This window comes from Lepisosteus oculatus, chromosome 6 (genome assembly GCF_040954835.1).
Source record: "Lepisosteus oculatus isolate fLepOcu1 chromosome 6, fLepOcu1.hap2, whole genome shotgun sequence".
Taxonomy (NCBI): domain Eukaryota; kingdom Metazoa; phylum Chordata; class Actinopteri; order Semionotiformes; family Lepisosteidae; genus Lepisosteus; species Lepisosteus oculatus.
Genome location: NC_090701.1, coordinates 55462488 through 55481499, shown reverse-complemented (window position 1 = coordinate 55481499; position 19012 = coordinate 55462488). Strand labels below are relative to the sequence as shown.

At 40.1% G+C, this 19012-nt stretch overlaps 1 protein-coding gene across 25 annotated transcripts in view; it reads left to right on the top strand.

Annotated features, from left to right (window-relative positions):
• epb41l3a (erythrocyte membrane protein band 4.1-like 3a) overlaps nt 1-19012 on the top strand; it is a 107893-nt gene that overhangs the window by 49931 nt on the left and 38950 nt on the right. For 24 of the 25 annotated variants that reach the window (XM_069191594.1, XM_015353549.2, XM_015353546.2 and 21 more), the window contains exons 2-5: nt 6872-7047; nt 9855-10046; nt 17909-18013; nt 18932-18974. In XM_069191594.1, the coding sequence (XP_069047695.1) occupies nt 6883-7047; nt 9855-10046; nt 17909-18013; nt 18932-18974 (505 nt within the window). In that variant the 5' untranslated portion in view covers nt 6872-6882. The remainder of the gene's footprint in view (nt 1-6871; nt 7048-9854; nt 10047-17908; nt 18014-18931; nt 18975-19012) is intronic. The other variant, XM_015353551.2, reaches the window with a different exon arrangement.

The following is a 19012-nucleotide window of genomic DNA, read 5'->3' as shown; positions in this document are numbered from 1 at the left end:
TGGTCTGAAGCAAGATACGGATTTATTCTGCCACTTCATAAAAAATGAAATAAAGGACAGACTGGTTTCCTATGTGTTTTTTGAGAACGTGTGTGAATATTATGCCAAATGTTTGCTTGTTTTTTTTAAGAACAGAATATGGCCAAATCAAATCAGTGCTATATCAACAATACAGGACATGTCAGTTCTTTATTGCATGAAATCACTTCACAGTTTGCTCATTGTAATTCTTAAAAGTCAGAAAAAAGACAAAAGAGAAGTTCATTTGAGTTAAGTCACTGGAGGATTTAATAGCACTAAATAAAGAAGACAAAATTAAATTCTGCAGTGTGTTAACATAAGAAAGGTTACCACGGAGTAAAATATACACATATCTCAGTTCTGATTGAACGTTCGTTGTGTAACCTTTCATCTTTATCCAGACACTGTGTGTGTGTTGGTGGGATGACCGAGAGGACAGCAGAGGTGCCATCTGACTGCGGTCGGGACAATGGCATGTTACTGGGTAGGACACTGAGGATGACAGCGGACTGGGGTCAAGGCACATGTAGGGCGCCTGCGAATGTTTGAAAAATTGTGGCCTGAATTGTGCTTCACGTTAGACAAGAGCAGAGCACGCGAGTGGCGGAAGCAGGAGCTTCACACTTTCTCACACTGCCTCTTAAAGACCAGCGGTGACGGCGACCAGTGTCCAGCTCAGCCTGAGGAGGAGTACCTTCATCAAATCAAAGATGCATCACTTCCCTGATCGTGATTAGAAAGAACCTCGAAATGTAGTGCCTTTGCCAGAAGGCGTTTCAAGAAATAAAGTGTCAGATGAGGATTGCTGTGTTAAAATCAGGAAACCCCGAATTATGTTTAGCAGTCACTTGTTTACAGGATGTAACGCTATCATTAAATTATAGATCTTGTAAAGTTATGATTCCGTTCCTATCTAAGAAAGCTTTTAGGCTTCAGATTTGATTCCGCTCTAAGGTAGTAACCAGTGTCAGAGGTGTTGTGGGCTGGCCTCGTCTTTTTTTTTCCAATTCAGTTCTCGGCTCCTATTCTTAGCTGCCAGTAATTCTTAGCTAGCATGCATGTTGAAATCTATGATTTACTCTCGAGAGGCGAATGGGGGACTTGCGAAGCTTTGCCAAGCTCCAATGAATGATATACATTTCATACTCTGTATTCCCCCCATATTTGTGCTTCTGCAGTAGACTAAAAGGTGTGCTTGTCATTATCCTCACTCAATCGTTTTCCGTGTGGGTCACTTGAGGTGTTCATGGGTGTGCAGGCTGCACTTTCACTGAAAGGCAGTATTTGCCAGTTGGCAGCAGGGAACAATTCTGTACTTGCAAGAGGATTAAGAGGACATTTTAAAAGACCAGATGTTTTACGATAAAGATTTTTGGTTTTAATTCTAACATGTTTTGGATGTCTGGAGGGATGTTTGTGTTTTTATAAGCTGCTGTACATCACATTTTACCAAACGTTATCAGTGTACATTAGATAGCAACATACCTAATGGGTATGTGGGGGGGGAAGGAATTTACTCTGCAGGACAATGCTGTACCTTTTAAATATGAAAAACTGTCCAAGGTGATTATTTATAATATGATAATGTACATTGTCACATCAGTATACGATTCTTATTTCACACATGACACCAATTTATTGTAATCTGTACTTTTTATTGTTGTAGTACCCAAATGTCCAAGGGAATGTGCCCTAGAATAATGTGCTACATAGCAAATCGGTAGAGAACCATACCCCTGAGGAGTAATGTTAAAGAGCCTGGGACTCAGAAATAGTCTACACACTTATGTAAGAAGTATTTTGGTACATTTATTCTTTTCCTTCATACAGTTACAGTACAACAGCTGAATGAAAATAGTTCTTAAATAAATTCATCCAGTATAAGAATACAAAATGATGTACATACTAATCTTTTTTTTGTTACTTTAGATTTATTTTAATGGTGGGGTTTCTGTCGATTTTATCTTTGATGCTTCATGCAAAATATTAATAGCATTGTACTATAAATAAATTCGGTATTTACTGTACATTGCATGTTTGAAATTGTAGCGCATAGCACTACATAGTGCATTAGAGTATTGGGTAAAATGCTGTGTTTACAATGCAAAGTCAAGTAGTTCCATGATCATCTGCTGTCTTGATAACTTGGCTGAAGTTTCAGGAAACGGAAAGTAAATTTTGGTATATAGCATCAGCTTATTTGTGAAAAACTTTTACCACAGAATAATCAATGTATAGTGGAGTGTACCTGTGCTTTATCTCCTGCCTTTTAACTTACTTTCAGGCTTTGCTACATATCTTGTAATCCTACAGTATGACATGATAAAGTGCAGTCCGCGCTATAGTCTCTCATTTCCAATCAAGCTCATAGGTTTCACACTGATGGTTAATGTGCGTGGGATATTCGTGAATTTCTTTCTTAGTAACTGCAGAAAGAAAGCGTGGATGTTATAAAGCTTTCTTCACTATTTGACTGTGGCAGTGTATTTGTGACCAGTTGGTTTTCTGCCAGTTAGACACCCCTCCCCTCCTTTCAGTTAGACATCTGCTTTCCGGCAGGAATCGCACAGCTTCCCCTCAGATTAAGCCAGGAAACAGTGGACAAAGGAGTAGTCAATGAATCCAGGTGAATTGATGATTATGAACTATCTTGTAGTAGTGATTCTGAGCCTAGTGTGCAGTGGAGCACTGCAGGATTGTAGTGAGTCCAGAGGGCTCCCGACCCACTCAGCTGTCAGTATATTAATCAGCAGGCAGGCAGTTAGACACTGCACTGCAAAAACTGAAGTACACTCTCTTGAGCAGAGGTGCTCAAGAGAGTTTGCATCCGAAAACAGTTTCTTTTTCCACTCTGTATAGTAGACACTGTACACATAGACACAACACTCCAGTTCTGTATAGCAGGCTACTGCTTGTTATTACGATTTTGTTTCTTTCAGATAATCAGAGTCTAAATTTAAAGGGAAGCTTGCAGGCTGCAATGAGCAACGCATACATTTGTGGGTAAAAGGTTGATTTTGCCCAAGGAGACTGGGCTGTTGCTGTGGAGCGTCACGCAGTATTCGGGATGAATGAGCGTTGAAAAGTCATGAGGGACTGGGAACGATGTTCTGTGCAGCAAGGAAGTACTGTTGCATTTGATTGCTACATATCTGGGCCACACGAAGCATAGCATACGTAAAATGTAAGGAACTGAAACTTGCTTTTTCATGGACATGTAATGAGAGGGGCTGAAACTCAGCTGACCTTTTGTCAGTGCCTTACCATCACTTTTGTCAAATTCACCTTTTTTTTGCCAGCCCTGGCATTTTGTTGTAATTGCGGTGGTTAAGTGACGTTTTCCATTCTGTAGCTGTGTAGGAAGTGAAGTCAACTGTTCAGCAGAAGACTGACTGTTACTTCCTAAGCAAACATAATGTGATAATATGAACCACAGCACCTTCATGAGGTGGGCTCACAGACTTATCTCTGGGGCGTTGGTGGATTGAAACGCTTCAGAGAAACGTTGCCGTGGCATGATTGGCAAGACGCTGGAGGTATAAGACGTGTTGTGATACAGGTGATGAAATTCACCAACCTGTTTCCCCCTGGAAAGGTTTCTAACGCAAACACCCATTTTTGTTGTTGTGTTGAGCTCTGTTTTCCATCCTCTTTCCGCTAATCGTGTAACATGATTCGTTTCATTTTTGTGGATCCTTGCTGGGGACTTTATGGTCTTGGCCTCATACACAGTGCACATACTCAGTGATCAAGTTCGGCCAGGCAGTAGAAATCTCTCGATAGTTTGACTGTCTGAAAGGAGCAAAAAAGATATAGAGGTTGTCTAGGAAGTTTGCTCTTGTTGGAGTCTGCGGTACTTTGTGACCTATATGAGATAGTCTGGAAACTGCTCCCTGGTTAATCTAAAACTGTTACACTGTTTTCTTGAGTGAAGACATATTGCAGTGCATTGTTAGCTGAAATACTCCAGTGTGCATTGACATTTACTGCAGCAGCGATGATAAAACATTATTTATAAAAGGCGATTTCTCGAAGAAGTCCACCTATCCGTGATAGAAATGTAAAAAAACAGATTTTCGTAATTTCAGTTTCTTGCCAATATAGAAAATGGTGCAATAGCATCACTTTGAAAAGTAAAAAAACTTTCTCGTTTTATCATAATGTAGACAGCATGTTGATTGGAGTATTTAAGTTTTGAGTATTTCTTTGAGATTTCTTTATCTGTTTATTTGTTCTCAATTTCTCTGATTTTCTCTTACAACAAGTCAGGATCAATGTGCTTATAGTGAATTGCTATTAATCTTAGTCTCAATGGTCATGTGCCATTACTTTTAATGGACAAAAGCTTCTAAGGAAGTATTTTATATCGTATCTATTTATATTTTACTGGCTCCTCTGTCCGATCAACCCCTGCCAATATCCCTAACACTGGAGAGCCAAGTAATTCTGTTCTCATATTCACTGTGTGTCGCAGCTCAGACTCTGGCTGCTCCGTTTATATGAAAAAAAGAAATTAATGATCATAATAATGACAAGACCACCGCCCACTGTTTTGTGAGTGCCTTGGGCTAATTTTTTAATATGTGGCGTGAAGTGCACTGTAATTCTTTGCCTAAGCTGCTTGACATGAATAAACTTAATTAAAGCGGCTGATTTCAGCTGTGGACCCCCTTTGTTTCGCTTGTCAGACCTCTGGGATTTATAGCCAGTAGTCTTTCCGGCTGGGACTCTGCCCGGCACCACAAACAGATTCTCCGCGCCACCTCAGAGGTTGTTGTAGCTCAGAGCGTGGATATTGGATTAATGGCTGTGTTGGATCAGCAGGGAAGCATCAGTGACAGATAGGTGTGGCCCTCCTTTTGCGCCACAGACGCTTATGCTCTCGCAGTGGTTGACCTCATCGCTGTGTGGCCGCTTCGTGTTTACAAGTTTTGTCATTTCGCATCTCTGCATTCTGCTTTTTGGATATTCTAATGGAGAAGCTGTTGCCGTAGCCTCAGCTCCTAGGCGATTTTGTTCAAATCCCACCATCTTCCAAAATCAGTAACCCACGGAAGGAAATCATGTTTGTGCGGAAGCTTGAATATTTTAGCATTTGTTTTAAATTGCGGCCCCATGCCGTTTCAGCAGTGCGGTATCGTGATTCGAACGCTTTGCTTACATCTCTTCATCTGTGTCTACACAGCGTCTTCAGCGTTCTTCAGGGTCCTTCATCTTACAATAATACTTCAGCAAAATTGCAGCCAGAGCCTTATCGTAAACCAGAGTGAGAGCGCCTGGTTTGAACTCTGTTTGCAGAGTCCAGGGTAAACAGATTGCTAAAAATAGTCAACAGCGATCCAAAGGGCAGAGTGGGGATAGACAGCTGTCTTGAAAAAACTCCTAATTACATGTCAGTGTGGTACACATAGTTTAGCTACACGAAAATAAGGCTGAAGACGGAAAGATCCTCTTGTCCTATCTCAAATATGCACTCGGGAAATGTTGAGGTAACCATGGTTATCCTGTTGAAAAGCCCATTGTTTTCCTGTACGGACTGAGTCTTTTCTGAAAAGATGGGTCATTGATTGGAAGTATGAAAAATGGGTTGTTCTCGGCAACTGCTCAGACATTTAGTGCTTTTCGGGTGCGTGCAATGCAGCAAGTGAATAATTGCTATTTTGAAATAGCACGCTTAATGTCTAGTACATTACCACAGAAGTATTAAGAATTTTTAAATATTTCCTTGTGTTCAGCTATAAATTCATCTTTGGCAAGCTTCGATAAAAGCATAATGGATTGTAAATAGGTCAAACCTATATTCACTTCTTCAAATTACTGTATGTTATGTTTTTTTCCTGAGCTGGGTGATCTTGCTCCGTGTTGGAATATTAATACCTTGATTTTTTGGGGAGATTTTCTCACTCTGTCCTCATGTGAAACCATATTTTGTCACTGATTAAGAAACGTTTTTTTTCTGAGCTAATAACAGTTGATTTGTCTCTATGTTCTTACTACAAGAAGAACTGAAAATGATGCTTTACAGAAAAATGTGCTTTTCTAATATATGTTGCACAAGTGTGAAATTGTCACTGTATAGATTCCTGGCCTTGCCTCATTAAGGAGAATTGTTCAGTTTGCCTAACAGTTCTGTTCTCCCCATTTCATTCAGGGTTTGCAATGATATGATTTCACTTTCAGCCTCGTCACCATGAGGCAGATTAATCAGGCATAGTCTCGTTATCTAAATCTTTGAGTAGTTCATCTATTATTTCCAAGTACTGTACGGCATCATGAAGCCTTACTCAGCCATAATGTTCTAATCGGGGGTGGGGTTGGGGGGCTTTTTTTCCCCACTTTAATGCTTTTTACAATGTGGATTTGTGTCTGATACATAAAAGAAACGTCAAGGGGCCTCCCGATTGGCTCAGTCAGTAAAGACGCTCGGGTTCATGCCCGAGTCATTTGAGTAGCTGATGTGACCAGATTTCCCTCAGGTGGTGTCAGACTAGTGGCGGAGTGAAACCCAGGTTAGGACGGGACTAGTTATCCAGGGTTCTGCAACACGGTGACCCCTGCAGGCTCCTGTTAAAAGATGTGGCTCAGAGGCGGGCGGGTGGGTGGAGTCTGCCCCCACTTCCTCCCTCTCCCGTGTGCGATTGCGTGGTTCATCCCCGCGAGCCAAGGCGTGAAAAAAGTGTGTGTGTGTTTGTGGGGGGGGGGAAACGCACAACTGGCTGTTCCCAGTTGGGTGTCTTTAACAGTTAAGAATTGGCAAGTCGCATTTTTAAAAAGGCCCACAGACAAGGAAGGGATTCTGTGACGGTGTCTTCAGAGCGTTGGTTAAATGCGGCCCGTTTTTCTCTTGCAGAATAATACGCCATGACAACCGAATCGGGATCAGACTCGGAGTCCAAGCAGGATCGGGAGCAGGAGCCGCAGGAAGGCGCCGGAGCAGGCCAGCCGCCCCCAGCCCAGAACCAGCAGCCCGACGGAGAGCCCTTCCCGGCCGCCGCGGCACACAGCACTCCTGTCAGGAAGGAGCAGGCGAGTCCCCGGCACGAGCCTTAGACCCGTCTAGGACGAGAGCGCAGCTTCTGTATCCAAGAGACACGCTTGGGTTTCTTCCACCTCGCAGCACGCAGATGTGCTGATTGAGCTGTTGGAGCCGCATCTTGGCGTTCAGTGCGAAGCGCGATGGCACGGCACCAGAAAGAGGAGATAGCTGGTGCCACTGGCTGCTCTCCTGCTTCCTTCTCAGTGCCTGCTTCCTCTTTGCCATCAGAATCGCTTGCACATCCTTGCAGCTTCGGTTACTTCGCGTTTAATTATTATTTTTTCCAGTTTAAGTTTTTTAGTATTGATTTTATACACTATGAATTATTATTTACACCCTCTTAATCTTAATATTAAGATTTTGGGCACTCTGCAGTGCATGTGGCAAAGGCTTGAATTAAATATTCTTTGCAAGTCAAATATAAGGCTATAAATGTTATGAAAGCTGTAAAATGTAGTCTTTGATTTAAAACATTCCAGATGCTGTCCATGCCTTACTTTTTTACTTTAATATATATATTGTGATGAACCTGGTAAAGATTCTACTCTTAGATGTGAAATTTGCATATGCAGAATTAATCCATGTGGTGGGAGTATTCCTTTTAAACACTTTACATTTTTTTCAGTTTTATTTTTTCCAACATGTAAAATCTTCTACATTACAGTTGTTCTACATTCGATTTTCTGTGCAGTTGCTTAGATGGCATATTATGATTATGCATTGCATTGAGAATTTTGAGAACACCTCTTAAAGTTACTAGGAAGGCGGTTTAAAAGGAAGAATGAAAGCTATGATTCGGACCTTCAGAAAACTTTTTGGTTTCTCTTGTTTTACAACGGATGCGCGTCTCATGCCATTTCCTCTCTTTCAGTCTCCGATTACTGCTTTACAGTAAATTAGGTTTATAAGTGATTTCTTTGCAAACTAGAAGAATGCAGACGGTGCAGACAACTCCTATGAAGATCACAAATGTGTCTGGCAGTAACGTCTCTTTTCTGCCAGCGATCTCATGTTCAACCAGTTGGCAAACCAGGAATAGTCTGAAAATGGAATGGAATGAGTTGATTCCTAAGAATAATTTAGGGCAATGAGATGGTAAACATCAGTTGTTTTTAATCTCTACTGGTTTTAACTAGGACGCTAAAGAACTCAGACACATAGACACATTTCATGGCTTTTTTCATGTGGTCATAGATTACACTGGCCCTCTGTCTGATTTCTTTTGAATGTCTGTTTCTTTTAAGGCATGGAAACCTCTGCACTATACTGTGGCATTTGCCCTAAGGATCACAAGGGCATTTCATAGCAACTGCTTTTCTTTAAGCGCTTGCCAAGACTGTCTGCGCTTGCTATACACAGTTTATTCATAATCACGAGGCAAAGCTATTACGACAGCAGTTCAGTGTTTTGTGTTTTAACTGCTGTGGTAATGATTTAGTTCCCAAATCCAATTACGGCGCTCTGGTTTGTGGGAGACATCTGCCTCATGTTCAGAAAGATTAGAATATAAGAGAGAAACGAAACCACACAAAAAACTGATGCACTTCTTTAGATGCATGGAAGGCACAGGCAGAAAATCATTTTAGAAAAAAAAACAACTGGCCTTTACAGATGGTTTCCTTCAGTTTAGTGTTATGAGACTGGTATAGTCTTTTCATCAGCATTAGCAAAGCTATGTGGATCAAGTATGATTTTTTAAATATAAAACTCATTACAATAAATTACTGTTCACATTAACAATCCTATCAGTTTACATTTCTTTTAAATGTATCGCTACATACAGTGCCTATTTTTGCTTTACCATCAAGTTGTTTGTGTATGCAATCAGGAGAGTATGAATAATAGGAGCAATAGGTTTTATTTTTTTATCATCTGTGGTGTTCCAGTTCTTTTGCGAGTGTGCAGTATAGTCAGGTAGCTTTATAAAATGTAAGAAAGGAAGAAGTGTAATTGTTTCTGTAAAAACAGGTGAGATGCCACAATTTTATTTTAAAATGACCTTTTCGTGAAATTTCATTCATAGTGTGATGAATTCCCTGCAATTCCTGCATGAGTTATTCAGCGTTTAAAAATATTTCTCATTGGCAGGATATAGATGTCATTTTGCCTGCCTTCCCTGAGTCATGATGAAAACAAATCTAAGCTGTAACAGGCAGGGTAATTCACATGAAATTACAGTGAAAGCACCTTCAGCTAGTTCTTTTCAGGACATTTTACATTTCAAGATAGGTCCCATGCATCCTAAGGCGTAAAGATGGTTAACTTACAGGTATACCTCTTAGAGCAAAGCTCTGCATTTCTGAAGGGTGAAGAATTCTTAATCTGGAAATGCTTTTCAAAACCTTTTTAAATTATTCCTCTCCCCTGGCTGGGTTTACCATCTTGACATTTAATTGTGCCAAAACAGATTGTAAAATAAGCAGATAATTTGCTGGATTTATGTTAGCTTTGCTGCTGGTGTTTTAGTTAGAGCTGGTGACCTTTTTTGATCCTTGCTTGAGTGTCTGGGATTTGAAGGCTTTTCTAGTGCTAAACCTTCACTATCATTAGAGGTCATGAAAATGGTGATATTTAAATTTCATCAGAGAAAAGCCAACTCTGTCCCAAATTCCTTTTGATTCTCTTGAGCATCACCAAATCAAGCCTTTAAGATTTAATGAAATGGGCAAGTAGGTATTTTTACATCTAATGGTGTATTTCAGTTCCTGAGCATGACATCCGACTCGGCGCTCGGCGTACGTTTCCCTGCTCCGTTCACAATGTCCGCATCTGATCGCGGGAATGTGTCTGCCCCCAGAACGGAGACGGAGACGCAGAGGCAGCTCCACTGGGGAAGCACGAGTACCAACAATTCGAGGACGACAAGGCGTCTCAGAAGTCGTCGTCGAGCAAGCTCTCCAAGTCCCCGCTGAAATCCGTGAAGAAACCGAAGAACATGCAGTGCAAAGTCACCCTCCTCGACGGGTCCGACTACACCTGTGTTGTGGAGGTAGGTTGTGCTGTTTATCCAGCAGCTGGTTGTCTGACCCAGAGGCAGTACAGGGGGTGATCAGGCCGGCCCAGTTCCACATTAAAGTACTGCTCCCCTGGATTGTGGACATTTTCACAACTCGCTGTGTTAGGAAGGCCAGGAGTATTGTTAAGAATAACAGTCATCCTGCTTTCCCACTTTTCTCTTCTCTGGCTTCTGGTAAGCGTCAGGAGCGTAAAGGCACATACCTTTAGATCCAGAGACTGCTTCTTCCCTCAAGCTGTCAGATTACTGAACTCTACCGCTACCACTGGCTCACACTGATGTTTTTTTTTGCACACTGCTTGTGTTGCTGACTTGTATTTAAGTTGTGTGTTATTTAGCTTTGTTCTTGTTGGTGCTACTGTTTTGTGTTTCTTTTTGTGATTCCTTAAAGTCTTCGCATTGGAGCATACATGCAAATAAGCATTTCATTGCACTTGTGCACATGACAAATGAACTGAACTGATTCACATGATGATGATTTTTTTCTTGGTTTAAATCGTGAGGGGAAAAATTAACCTCTTCATAGAACAGAAAAAAAGTGTGGATTACAAACTAAATTTTGATGCAAATGCATTTATTGCTCCAGGCAAAACATTTTTGTGCCAAGAGCACCACAGTAAGGCCTACTGCAGTTGAAGCTATGTGGTTTGAATTTTTAGCACTGATTTTTTTTTCTAAACTGATTTAATACCCATTTAAAAAGGAAAGTCTGGTTATAATATAACTAGCAAAATGCATCGTCTTACCATCAATAAGCTGTATGTAATACTAGTGCAAAACATTGTGTGCAGAATAGATTGCAAGGAGATGAGGTGATTCATGATGGATAAAACAGTGTTTTATGATACAATAAATCCTCATGGATTGACATTGTAATAAGTACTGCTTCAAATAACTGACATTCGGAGACTGAGGGAACTTCAATAGCACAGACACTTAGGGCCAGACCCAGACATTTTTAGAAGCACAGCATCCTGTTCTGTAGCATTAATTTATGCTGTTTTGTATTCAATAACTTATTGTAATGTTACAGTATTATATATCATTGTTAAGGTACAGTTACATACAGCATTGTATAATAATGCAGTCTGTCAAAGGCCTGAGACGCAACAAGTAAAGCTTAATTCCACGATGTAGTGTAGAAAGAAAAACTGCAGTGTTTCGACTGTGCATGTTCAGGTGTGCCATCTTAAGTTACAGGGCTAATAGCTATTTAAAAAAGCGCAGTATTTGACAGAATGTGAAATGTTGCTGCACTAGTTTGCCTCAAGAGCAGTATTGTGGTCTTAAATGAAGAAGACGTCGAATTCTCATCAGACAGCTGCTGTCATTTGTTCAGTCATTGTTTTGTTTTGGTAACCATGTTGCATAATGGCTCAGTTGTAATTAAGCACCTTTTCTAATTTATAATGTCAGCCCATGAACTGTGAAAAACGCCCCAGTCATAGAGTGGAGAGAAGCCCTTAGCTTCTCTGACTGAATTAGTGTAATTATATATATATAACTAAGTTTAATTTTTCTCTCTTGATGTCAGCTTGGGTGACATAAGAAGACCAAAAAATGCATTCTGATCACCCTGCCAAGGACTTGAAACCAATCTGCTTAAAAGGGTTTAGCTTTTGCAGTGGATTTAGGTAGATTAGTCCTGGCTTTAAATTGGAAGATCAGAAAGCATTTATGCTCCGTTATCCTGAAAATAGTAGTTGATGATGTCATTGAATTTGTGACATATTTTCCACTAATGTTACAGGGGTAAAGGCAACACTCGGTGCAGGACAGCAGTTCATTGGTTGCTGACCTCTGACTTAAAAATAATAGGAAGAATGGAAACTTTCGCTTTGGAGCAGTGATGTGATAGCAACATTGGAGGAATGAAATAATAAAGTACAGAGTTATTAGTAACTGTTGTCTCTGGACCGTGCTAAATGCACTGAAGTCTCCTAATCTGGTGCCGCGCATACTGCCGAGCTGGTACAGGCTAGGGGAACATTTAATTGCTTTTGGATTAGTGGAGATCTTAGAAGCCACCTAACACTTTAAATGCACAATGCACTTCAAATCACAATACTGCATTGGTCATACTCTCAAACTCCAAGAGAGGCAGAGATCACATCAAAAGGAGATTGCCTGAGAGCATGGCTAACCCTCAGTGTGCCAGAATGTTTTCCCTTGTTCCCCTGTCCATGACTTTTGTTTATTGGAAGTTGTTTCCAGTATTTATCAGAAAATGCATCCAGCAGCAAAAAAAAAAACAGTCCTCCTTTTAATTTAAAGTAAACAGGTTTTGTTTAATGAATAATAAGTGTCTTAACTTCAGTTTGTCGAGCCATTAAGTGAAGTGCCCAATATATTTACAAGATGTTTGTTGTGTTTAAATTAATTGATGGTATCGCAAAATTGAACAAATTCTGAATGAAGAACAGAATTGTAAACTTTGTGAAAGTGCTGTGTTGTCTCCATGTCGCAAACCGCTGTTGAGAGCGAGAGTTCACATGAATTGCAATGTGAAGTGGCCCTTCCTGCTCACTAGTCACTGTAATGATGATAATAATAATGATAATGATAATGTTTCTTTATTAGCCCTATACAATTTCTTGCATTAGGAATTCGTCTTTTCGCATACCCCAGCTTTTCTCCATGGAGACACAGACACACAGACAGGGAGAGAAGCTTGGGGTCAGAGCGCAGGGTCTGCCATTGTACGGCGCCCCTGGAGCAGCTTGGGTTAAGGGCCTTGCTCAGGGGCCCAACGGAGTAGGATTCCTCTGCCGGCCGCAGGATTTGAACCGGCAACCTTCCAGTCACAGGCGCAGATCCTTAACCACAGAGCCACATTAATGTGATGTATGAGAGAATAAGTGCAGGTTGTGCAGTAGACATTTCACAGCAAAAATGTTCCAACACGATCTGCATGCAGAGATAACAAGTAAGTAGCATAACCGCCTCAATATTTCTATTGGATTAGAAGAGATGTACTCACAAGCCTGCTGGTTTACAATGTAGTAGGGCCACTTCACCTCACCGCAGGATCATCACAGACGATGGTGCTGCATAGACCTGGACATTTCGTCTGATTTGTAATGTAAATTGGAGGTTTTACAAGTTACTATCTATATTTTATTTCTATCGTGGTTTGAAATGCACTCATCAGTGCCAATTCTTTCTAACCCTGAAATATAAAAATAGCATTACAGTTACCCTTGCAAACCTTTATCCCTCATCTTTCCTTTACTGTAAGGTGGTGTAGGAATGGTATTGTACAATGAACAATAGAGCAGTTTTAGATAGGAAAAAAATCTCAACTGATTTCATTAATTCCATTTTTTAAACCAAGAGTGCAGGTTATTTGACAAAATAGAAATGATAACATATTTTATATCTAACCTGTAAATTAGCATCTTGATTTCAGTTAGATTGTACATTCCTTGTCCCTTGTTTTTAACACATTTGGTAGGGTGCATAGAGTTATAATGGAACTAGGATTCTTTTCTCTGTGAAGTTTAAAACACATCTGCTGTATGCAGGAAAACAACATTATTCATAGTGTCAACATTTGTCACCCTTTTTGGCTGGCTCTCATACTTGATTTTGAGAGAGGTTGACAGTGCAAGTAACTTCTTAGCACATAGTAAACTTGTGAGGTATTACAGGGGAATGTTTATTTTTAAACACCTGTGTTTTACACTTGAATTACAAGTGGGACGCAGTCCAAGAAATTTAATTTAAGCCCGTGTGTGTTTGTGGATTGCATGTGCATCGCAGTGAAGGGAATTTGCTTCTCAAATGAGACATGCTTCTCATAACTCTGCAACAACTGAGGCTGTGATTATTGGCTTGAAAGGAATCTAGTGTGTGATTTGAGACATGTCCTCCCTGCAGTCATTTATGTTGCTGCCAAAAAAACAAAGTGCATTTCCTTTAGCTCTATTTCTGCTAAAATGCTTTGATTTTTTTTTTATGGCTGTCAGTTCTGATTTAAAATAAATGCATTTCTACAGCTGTAATTATTCCTTTGAAACTTTTTTCTTGATTCTTCAAGCTTTTGGGAGGTGTTTTTAAGGAGATATATAATGCATTTGCATGGAGGCTGTTTCACTAAGATGACTGGCAAGATTTTCTTTCTAATCTAACAATAAACTTATTCAGTGTTTATAGGCAATACAGTATGACCTCCAATGGGTTGCCTTTATTTTTAAAGGAGGTGTGTTGATGATCTTGATAAATGGCAGAGGATAATACTGGCTCAGATGTCTGCTTGACTAGGTCTCTGCTTTGAAACTCACATGTGACAGCTTGATTTCACATACGAGTGAGCTTTGAACTGATGCGAAGGATGGGCTTTGAATCCGAGGGAAGAAGGCTCTTCTCTGTGTGCCTGATGCGCGGGCTCCTCCAGCTGTCTCTCTGCAGGATGCAGAGACATACAACATAGGATTAAAAATATCCGTGCAGCTAGCATGTTGCTTTGAGGGGCTTACAGAAGGAAGCATGGTTAAACACTGGATGACTCTAGTGAGCAAGCGTCTTGCATCTCTCTGCACAGACTAGTCAGAGCCCTGTGAGCCTCACTGGCATTGCTCGTGGCAACCTCCCATCGAGTCCAAGCAAGGCCTCCAACTCACAGGAGGAAGCAGTTCTTTTATCAGAATTAACGGGTCTGAAATGATTATCTGATGTTGGATTTTAAAACCATCTTAGAACTTGCAGTGCCCTCCAGAATATCTCACCCCTGTGATGAATTATCAACAAAAAACATCATATAGCAGAATGAGTTACAGATTGGATAATTACGTTGTTTCACTCAAGAGGGGCACATTTATTCACGCCTTTGTGTATTCCTTTAAGTAAATAAAGTCTCAGAAGGCTTTCTGTTTCCCTGGGGTGAACTGTATATGGAGGAGATAAACAGGAAATGTTCAACAGGAGCAATAACCATCATGGTTAAGGTAAGACAGCTATCAGGCAAATAATTATTAACCCCTAGAATTGTGGAAATGGCTATAAAAAATGAATCTTTCAACACTGTTAACCATGATATCTTACTTTCTTGTCTTGAGACTGCGTTTGGAGTTTCTGACACTGCCCTCAAATGATTGATGTCTTACCTCACTGATCGCTGTCACTTTGTCTCTCTTGGTGGATTTAGGTCAGAAATTGGACTCATTACATGTTCCTCAGGGCTCAATACTGTGGCCCTTACATATTTCCACTTGGTCAGCTTTTAAGATCACCTGACCCTGATGCTTTCTAGACTTAATTAGTTTTGTCAAATATTACTTGTGGATCAATCTAATAAGATGTGCTAAGATCACTGTAATATTTTCTTGATTTTTTAAGCAGAAAACATTTTTTAAACTGTACATTTGTCAGTTATTTTAAGTTTGTTCCTATTGAATCAATTTGAAGGGAACTATGTACACCTACAGTATTTCTTTTCAGCATTAAAATCTTACACGTGGGACACAATAACGTGTTTTGTGCACCGTATGAAGCTGAGAGTTCCTTTGTGTTCTTTGTGATCTGTATGCCTATAGCTTCATACGGCTCACAAAACAAATGCCAAATATTATCTCCCACAGTGTGCAAGCCTTAAAGTTCGCATCAGCTGCATTGTTCAACACCCGTTATTTATCTTGTTTTTATTGTAGTCTGCATTTAATTTCATTAACATCACCACTATCACCAGTCGCAACCTGGTTGCCCGCAGGGAATCGAACAATTTAACAATTCCGTTTGTGTTAGACTTGCCATTCAAGGCATTATTTTACAAAAGTACACCAAGGCGTTTTACAGTGCAGCACAATGCAAGACGTTTTGACAATTTGAATTTGTACTTGAATGTTTTTTTTCCCTTGTGCTTTCCAAGTTTTATCATTCAGAGAAAGTAAGAAAATAACATGACCCTGCTGTAGGTACATGATTCGACCCCTCCCCCACTCCCAAACACACGCTCCTCTTTCAGCACAGCACTTTTCCCTTAGTGCCTTTCTGTGCTTTTTATTTCTAGTGTTCTTAAAGCAGAAATGATTATCTGCTGCCTTTTTGCGCAGCCATAAGTACTGGCCCTCAAGTCAGACATTTCTGTTTCCTGTTCAAAGGAGTATAATCTGGTCACAAAAAGGTTTCCAGGTTTTTATTCACTATTCTGTTGTCAACAGCTTTGGTATGATGCAATAACCAGCCTTTCCTTAGTATCTTGTGCTGAATCAAAGCAAGACTGAGCAGCAGACTGTCATCTACCATGGTAACATGTTTGCTCTCCAAACAAGTGGTTACCTTGTTTCAGGGAGATTGCTCACTTAACCCAGGGAAACATCCTGTCTCATGACCTCTTTGCTAGTGCTGAAAGTATGTTTGCTTGTGGGTTTTTTAATGGGTCATTAAACACCACACTGACTTTCCTTAGAAATATCAGTTGTGTTCTGTGCGTTTTGGTATTAAGTGTTTCTGAATATGAAGAAAAAACTTAACACCCAACCTGAATTCACCATTTTACTACCCCCATCCACACTTGCCTTAAAGGTTATTAAATAAATATGCAGCTGTAGCCTTGAAGCACTTTTAAAATGGTAAGATGAGGATAGTAATGTGCTTGTGTTCATTCTGCATTAATAATACAGCATGTATATATTTACAAAAGACCACAGGTAGGATTTGCATTTTGGTGTTGGGGATGTTCCCATCTTTGGAAGAACTGGATGTAATGACTGAACAGTACAGTCCTATTCCCCACTCCTTCTGTGCTTGCCATGTTTCCTGGATATAGGGAAAAGGCTTTCTCTTGTGTGTTTCTACAGACGGAGCAAATACCGTTTGCATGTCACTGTCTTCATGTCTCCTTGGGTGTCATGCTGCCCACCTCCCACACAGGGTGGTGATGAACAGTTTTGTGTAATAGGACGCTTTCTCCAGACCTACAGTAATTAAGAATGCTCAAGCCCCACTGTTCCCCATGCTTTATTGTAAGTGGGCTTTTGCAATAGGAAATAGGGAACTGGGCTGTTCCTTTTGTGCTGTGGCTCCCTATATAATTGGAATTTGCATTATTCTCATTCTTTTTATGTTCCTCGCCCTCAGATTGCCCACTGTTAATCAGCCAGACTGACTCTAGAACTGTTTTTTTTTTAACTGGGGAAGACTACTGAGCCACTGTCACAGGTCTAAGTATTGGTGCCCCTCCTCAGCAGATAATTATTTTATGAGCAAGTAACAGGTTTATTCCATGCTGGAAAAAAAGAAGAAAGAAAACACAATGTTTCAGGTGTCATATTATTTTATGAAACTGTGCTAAATTGACAGTTATGTACCTTCTAAATTTATTAACTGATATTTGTCCTAGAATATGGTAGTTGAGTTGAGAAACCGTCTGGCAAGGCTGCTTGTTCTGGGTTTGTAGTCTGCATGTCGGTGTGGTGGTTAATTGGCTTGGTGCCTTGTCTAGCTTTAAGAAAACCTCCTGTCTTTTATTTGCCCGGTTTCAGCCAAGGTTAGAGAGCAAGAGGACACGGGGATGAGGGGAGGGTGTGCTGCCAGGAACCTTTCTTGGGGATTTTTGCATCTTGTGATGATGGGTTTCGAAGACAAAACGTGGCTGGATCGTTTCATATAAAAAATGCTCTCCCCATACACTGCGTGAATACAGTGAGTGAGGGTTTGTATGCAGAGCTGCGATTAGTCGTAGTATTGTACAGTGTTGATTGAGTGGAGGAATTGGGAGAGGTTCAGTTCCACTGTTGTCCTTCTGGCTTAGCCAAGATAAAAGCGTTCTGTGTTGGTTTGGTTTTGCTTTATGTACATATTGGTGCTGAAGTATTTTTTTTCCCCCGACTTTACAGAAGCGCTCCAGGGGCCAGATGCTTTTTGACAAAGTATGTGAACAGCTCAACCTCCTGGAAAAGGACTACTTTGGTATGACGTTCCGAGACATGGAGAACCAGAAGGTGTGTAACGCACATTTCACCAGCTGCTGGAAATTACTCTTGCAAAGCGAGAACGGAGATGAGAAACCAGTTGGATATTTTTCATTTTTGCTACCTTAATCAGCTAAGCTTTCTGCTAATTCTCAAAACAGCTGTGTGTATTGACATTCATGCGATAGAGGAATGAATTAAAGCTTTAAGAGGTCTTTTGTGGACTCTAGTTTTGATTTATGTGGGTTCTACAAGATAAAAGTTATTTAAAAAAAAAATTCATAGCATGTGTTTATCTGTTCCTACATTCAGATAACATCTCTAGTCAAAATAAACAAGATAGCAGGGGCGTTTGCTAGAATGTTTTATTATGGACATAGCTTAGACTGGAATTTTACACTAATTACTAAGTTATATACAAATAATAATTATACTAGTTGCAGGTGTAGTATACAAGTATACTTGTTGGTAGTAGCTATGGGGAATGCACATTTACTGAATTAAAAAAAGTTATACAATTCCAAGCTTGAAAACTGCTTTTTTATATTGACTGTTCTTCGTAACTCGTGCTTAAAAGTATAGATTATCAAGGATGTTCCATTAACATACTACTAACCCGCTGATATTCCGAAGAAACAAGACTGCACATTTACTGTTCAGTTTACTAATACCTGCTTTTCAACAGCAGTAAGAAGCTGTCATGCTGGGCAGAACAGTATTAGTGCACCCTCTTTTTTGCTTTATATTTTTGTGTACATTTTATGGAGAATGTAATCTCCTGTTTTATCATTGAATTTTAGCAGTTTTTTCCCCCTGTAATGCTTATAATGTTAAATTTTGTATTAGAGGTGCTCACTCAACACTTGACAAAATTAACATTCAGCAAAAGACTGCTTTGTTCGATACCTGTATATTTTGAAATGATTTGTTTTTTAATTTTTGTCTTAGAATTGGTTGGACCCTGCCAAGGAAATTAAAAAGCAAATAAGAAGTAAGTTTTTACACTTTTGTTTTAACACCTTCTTCCCT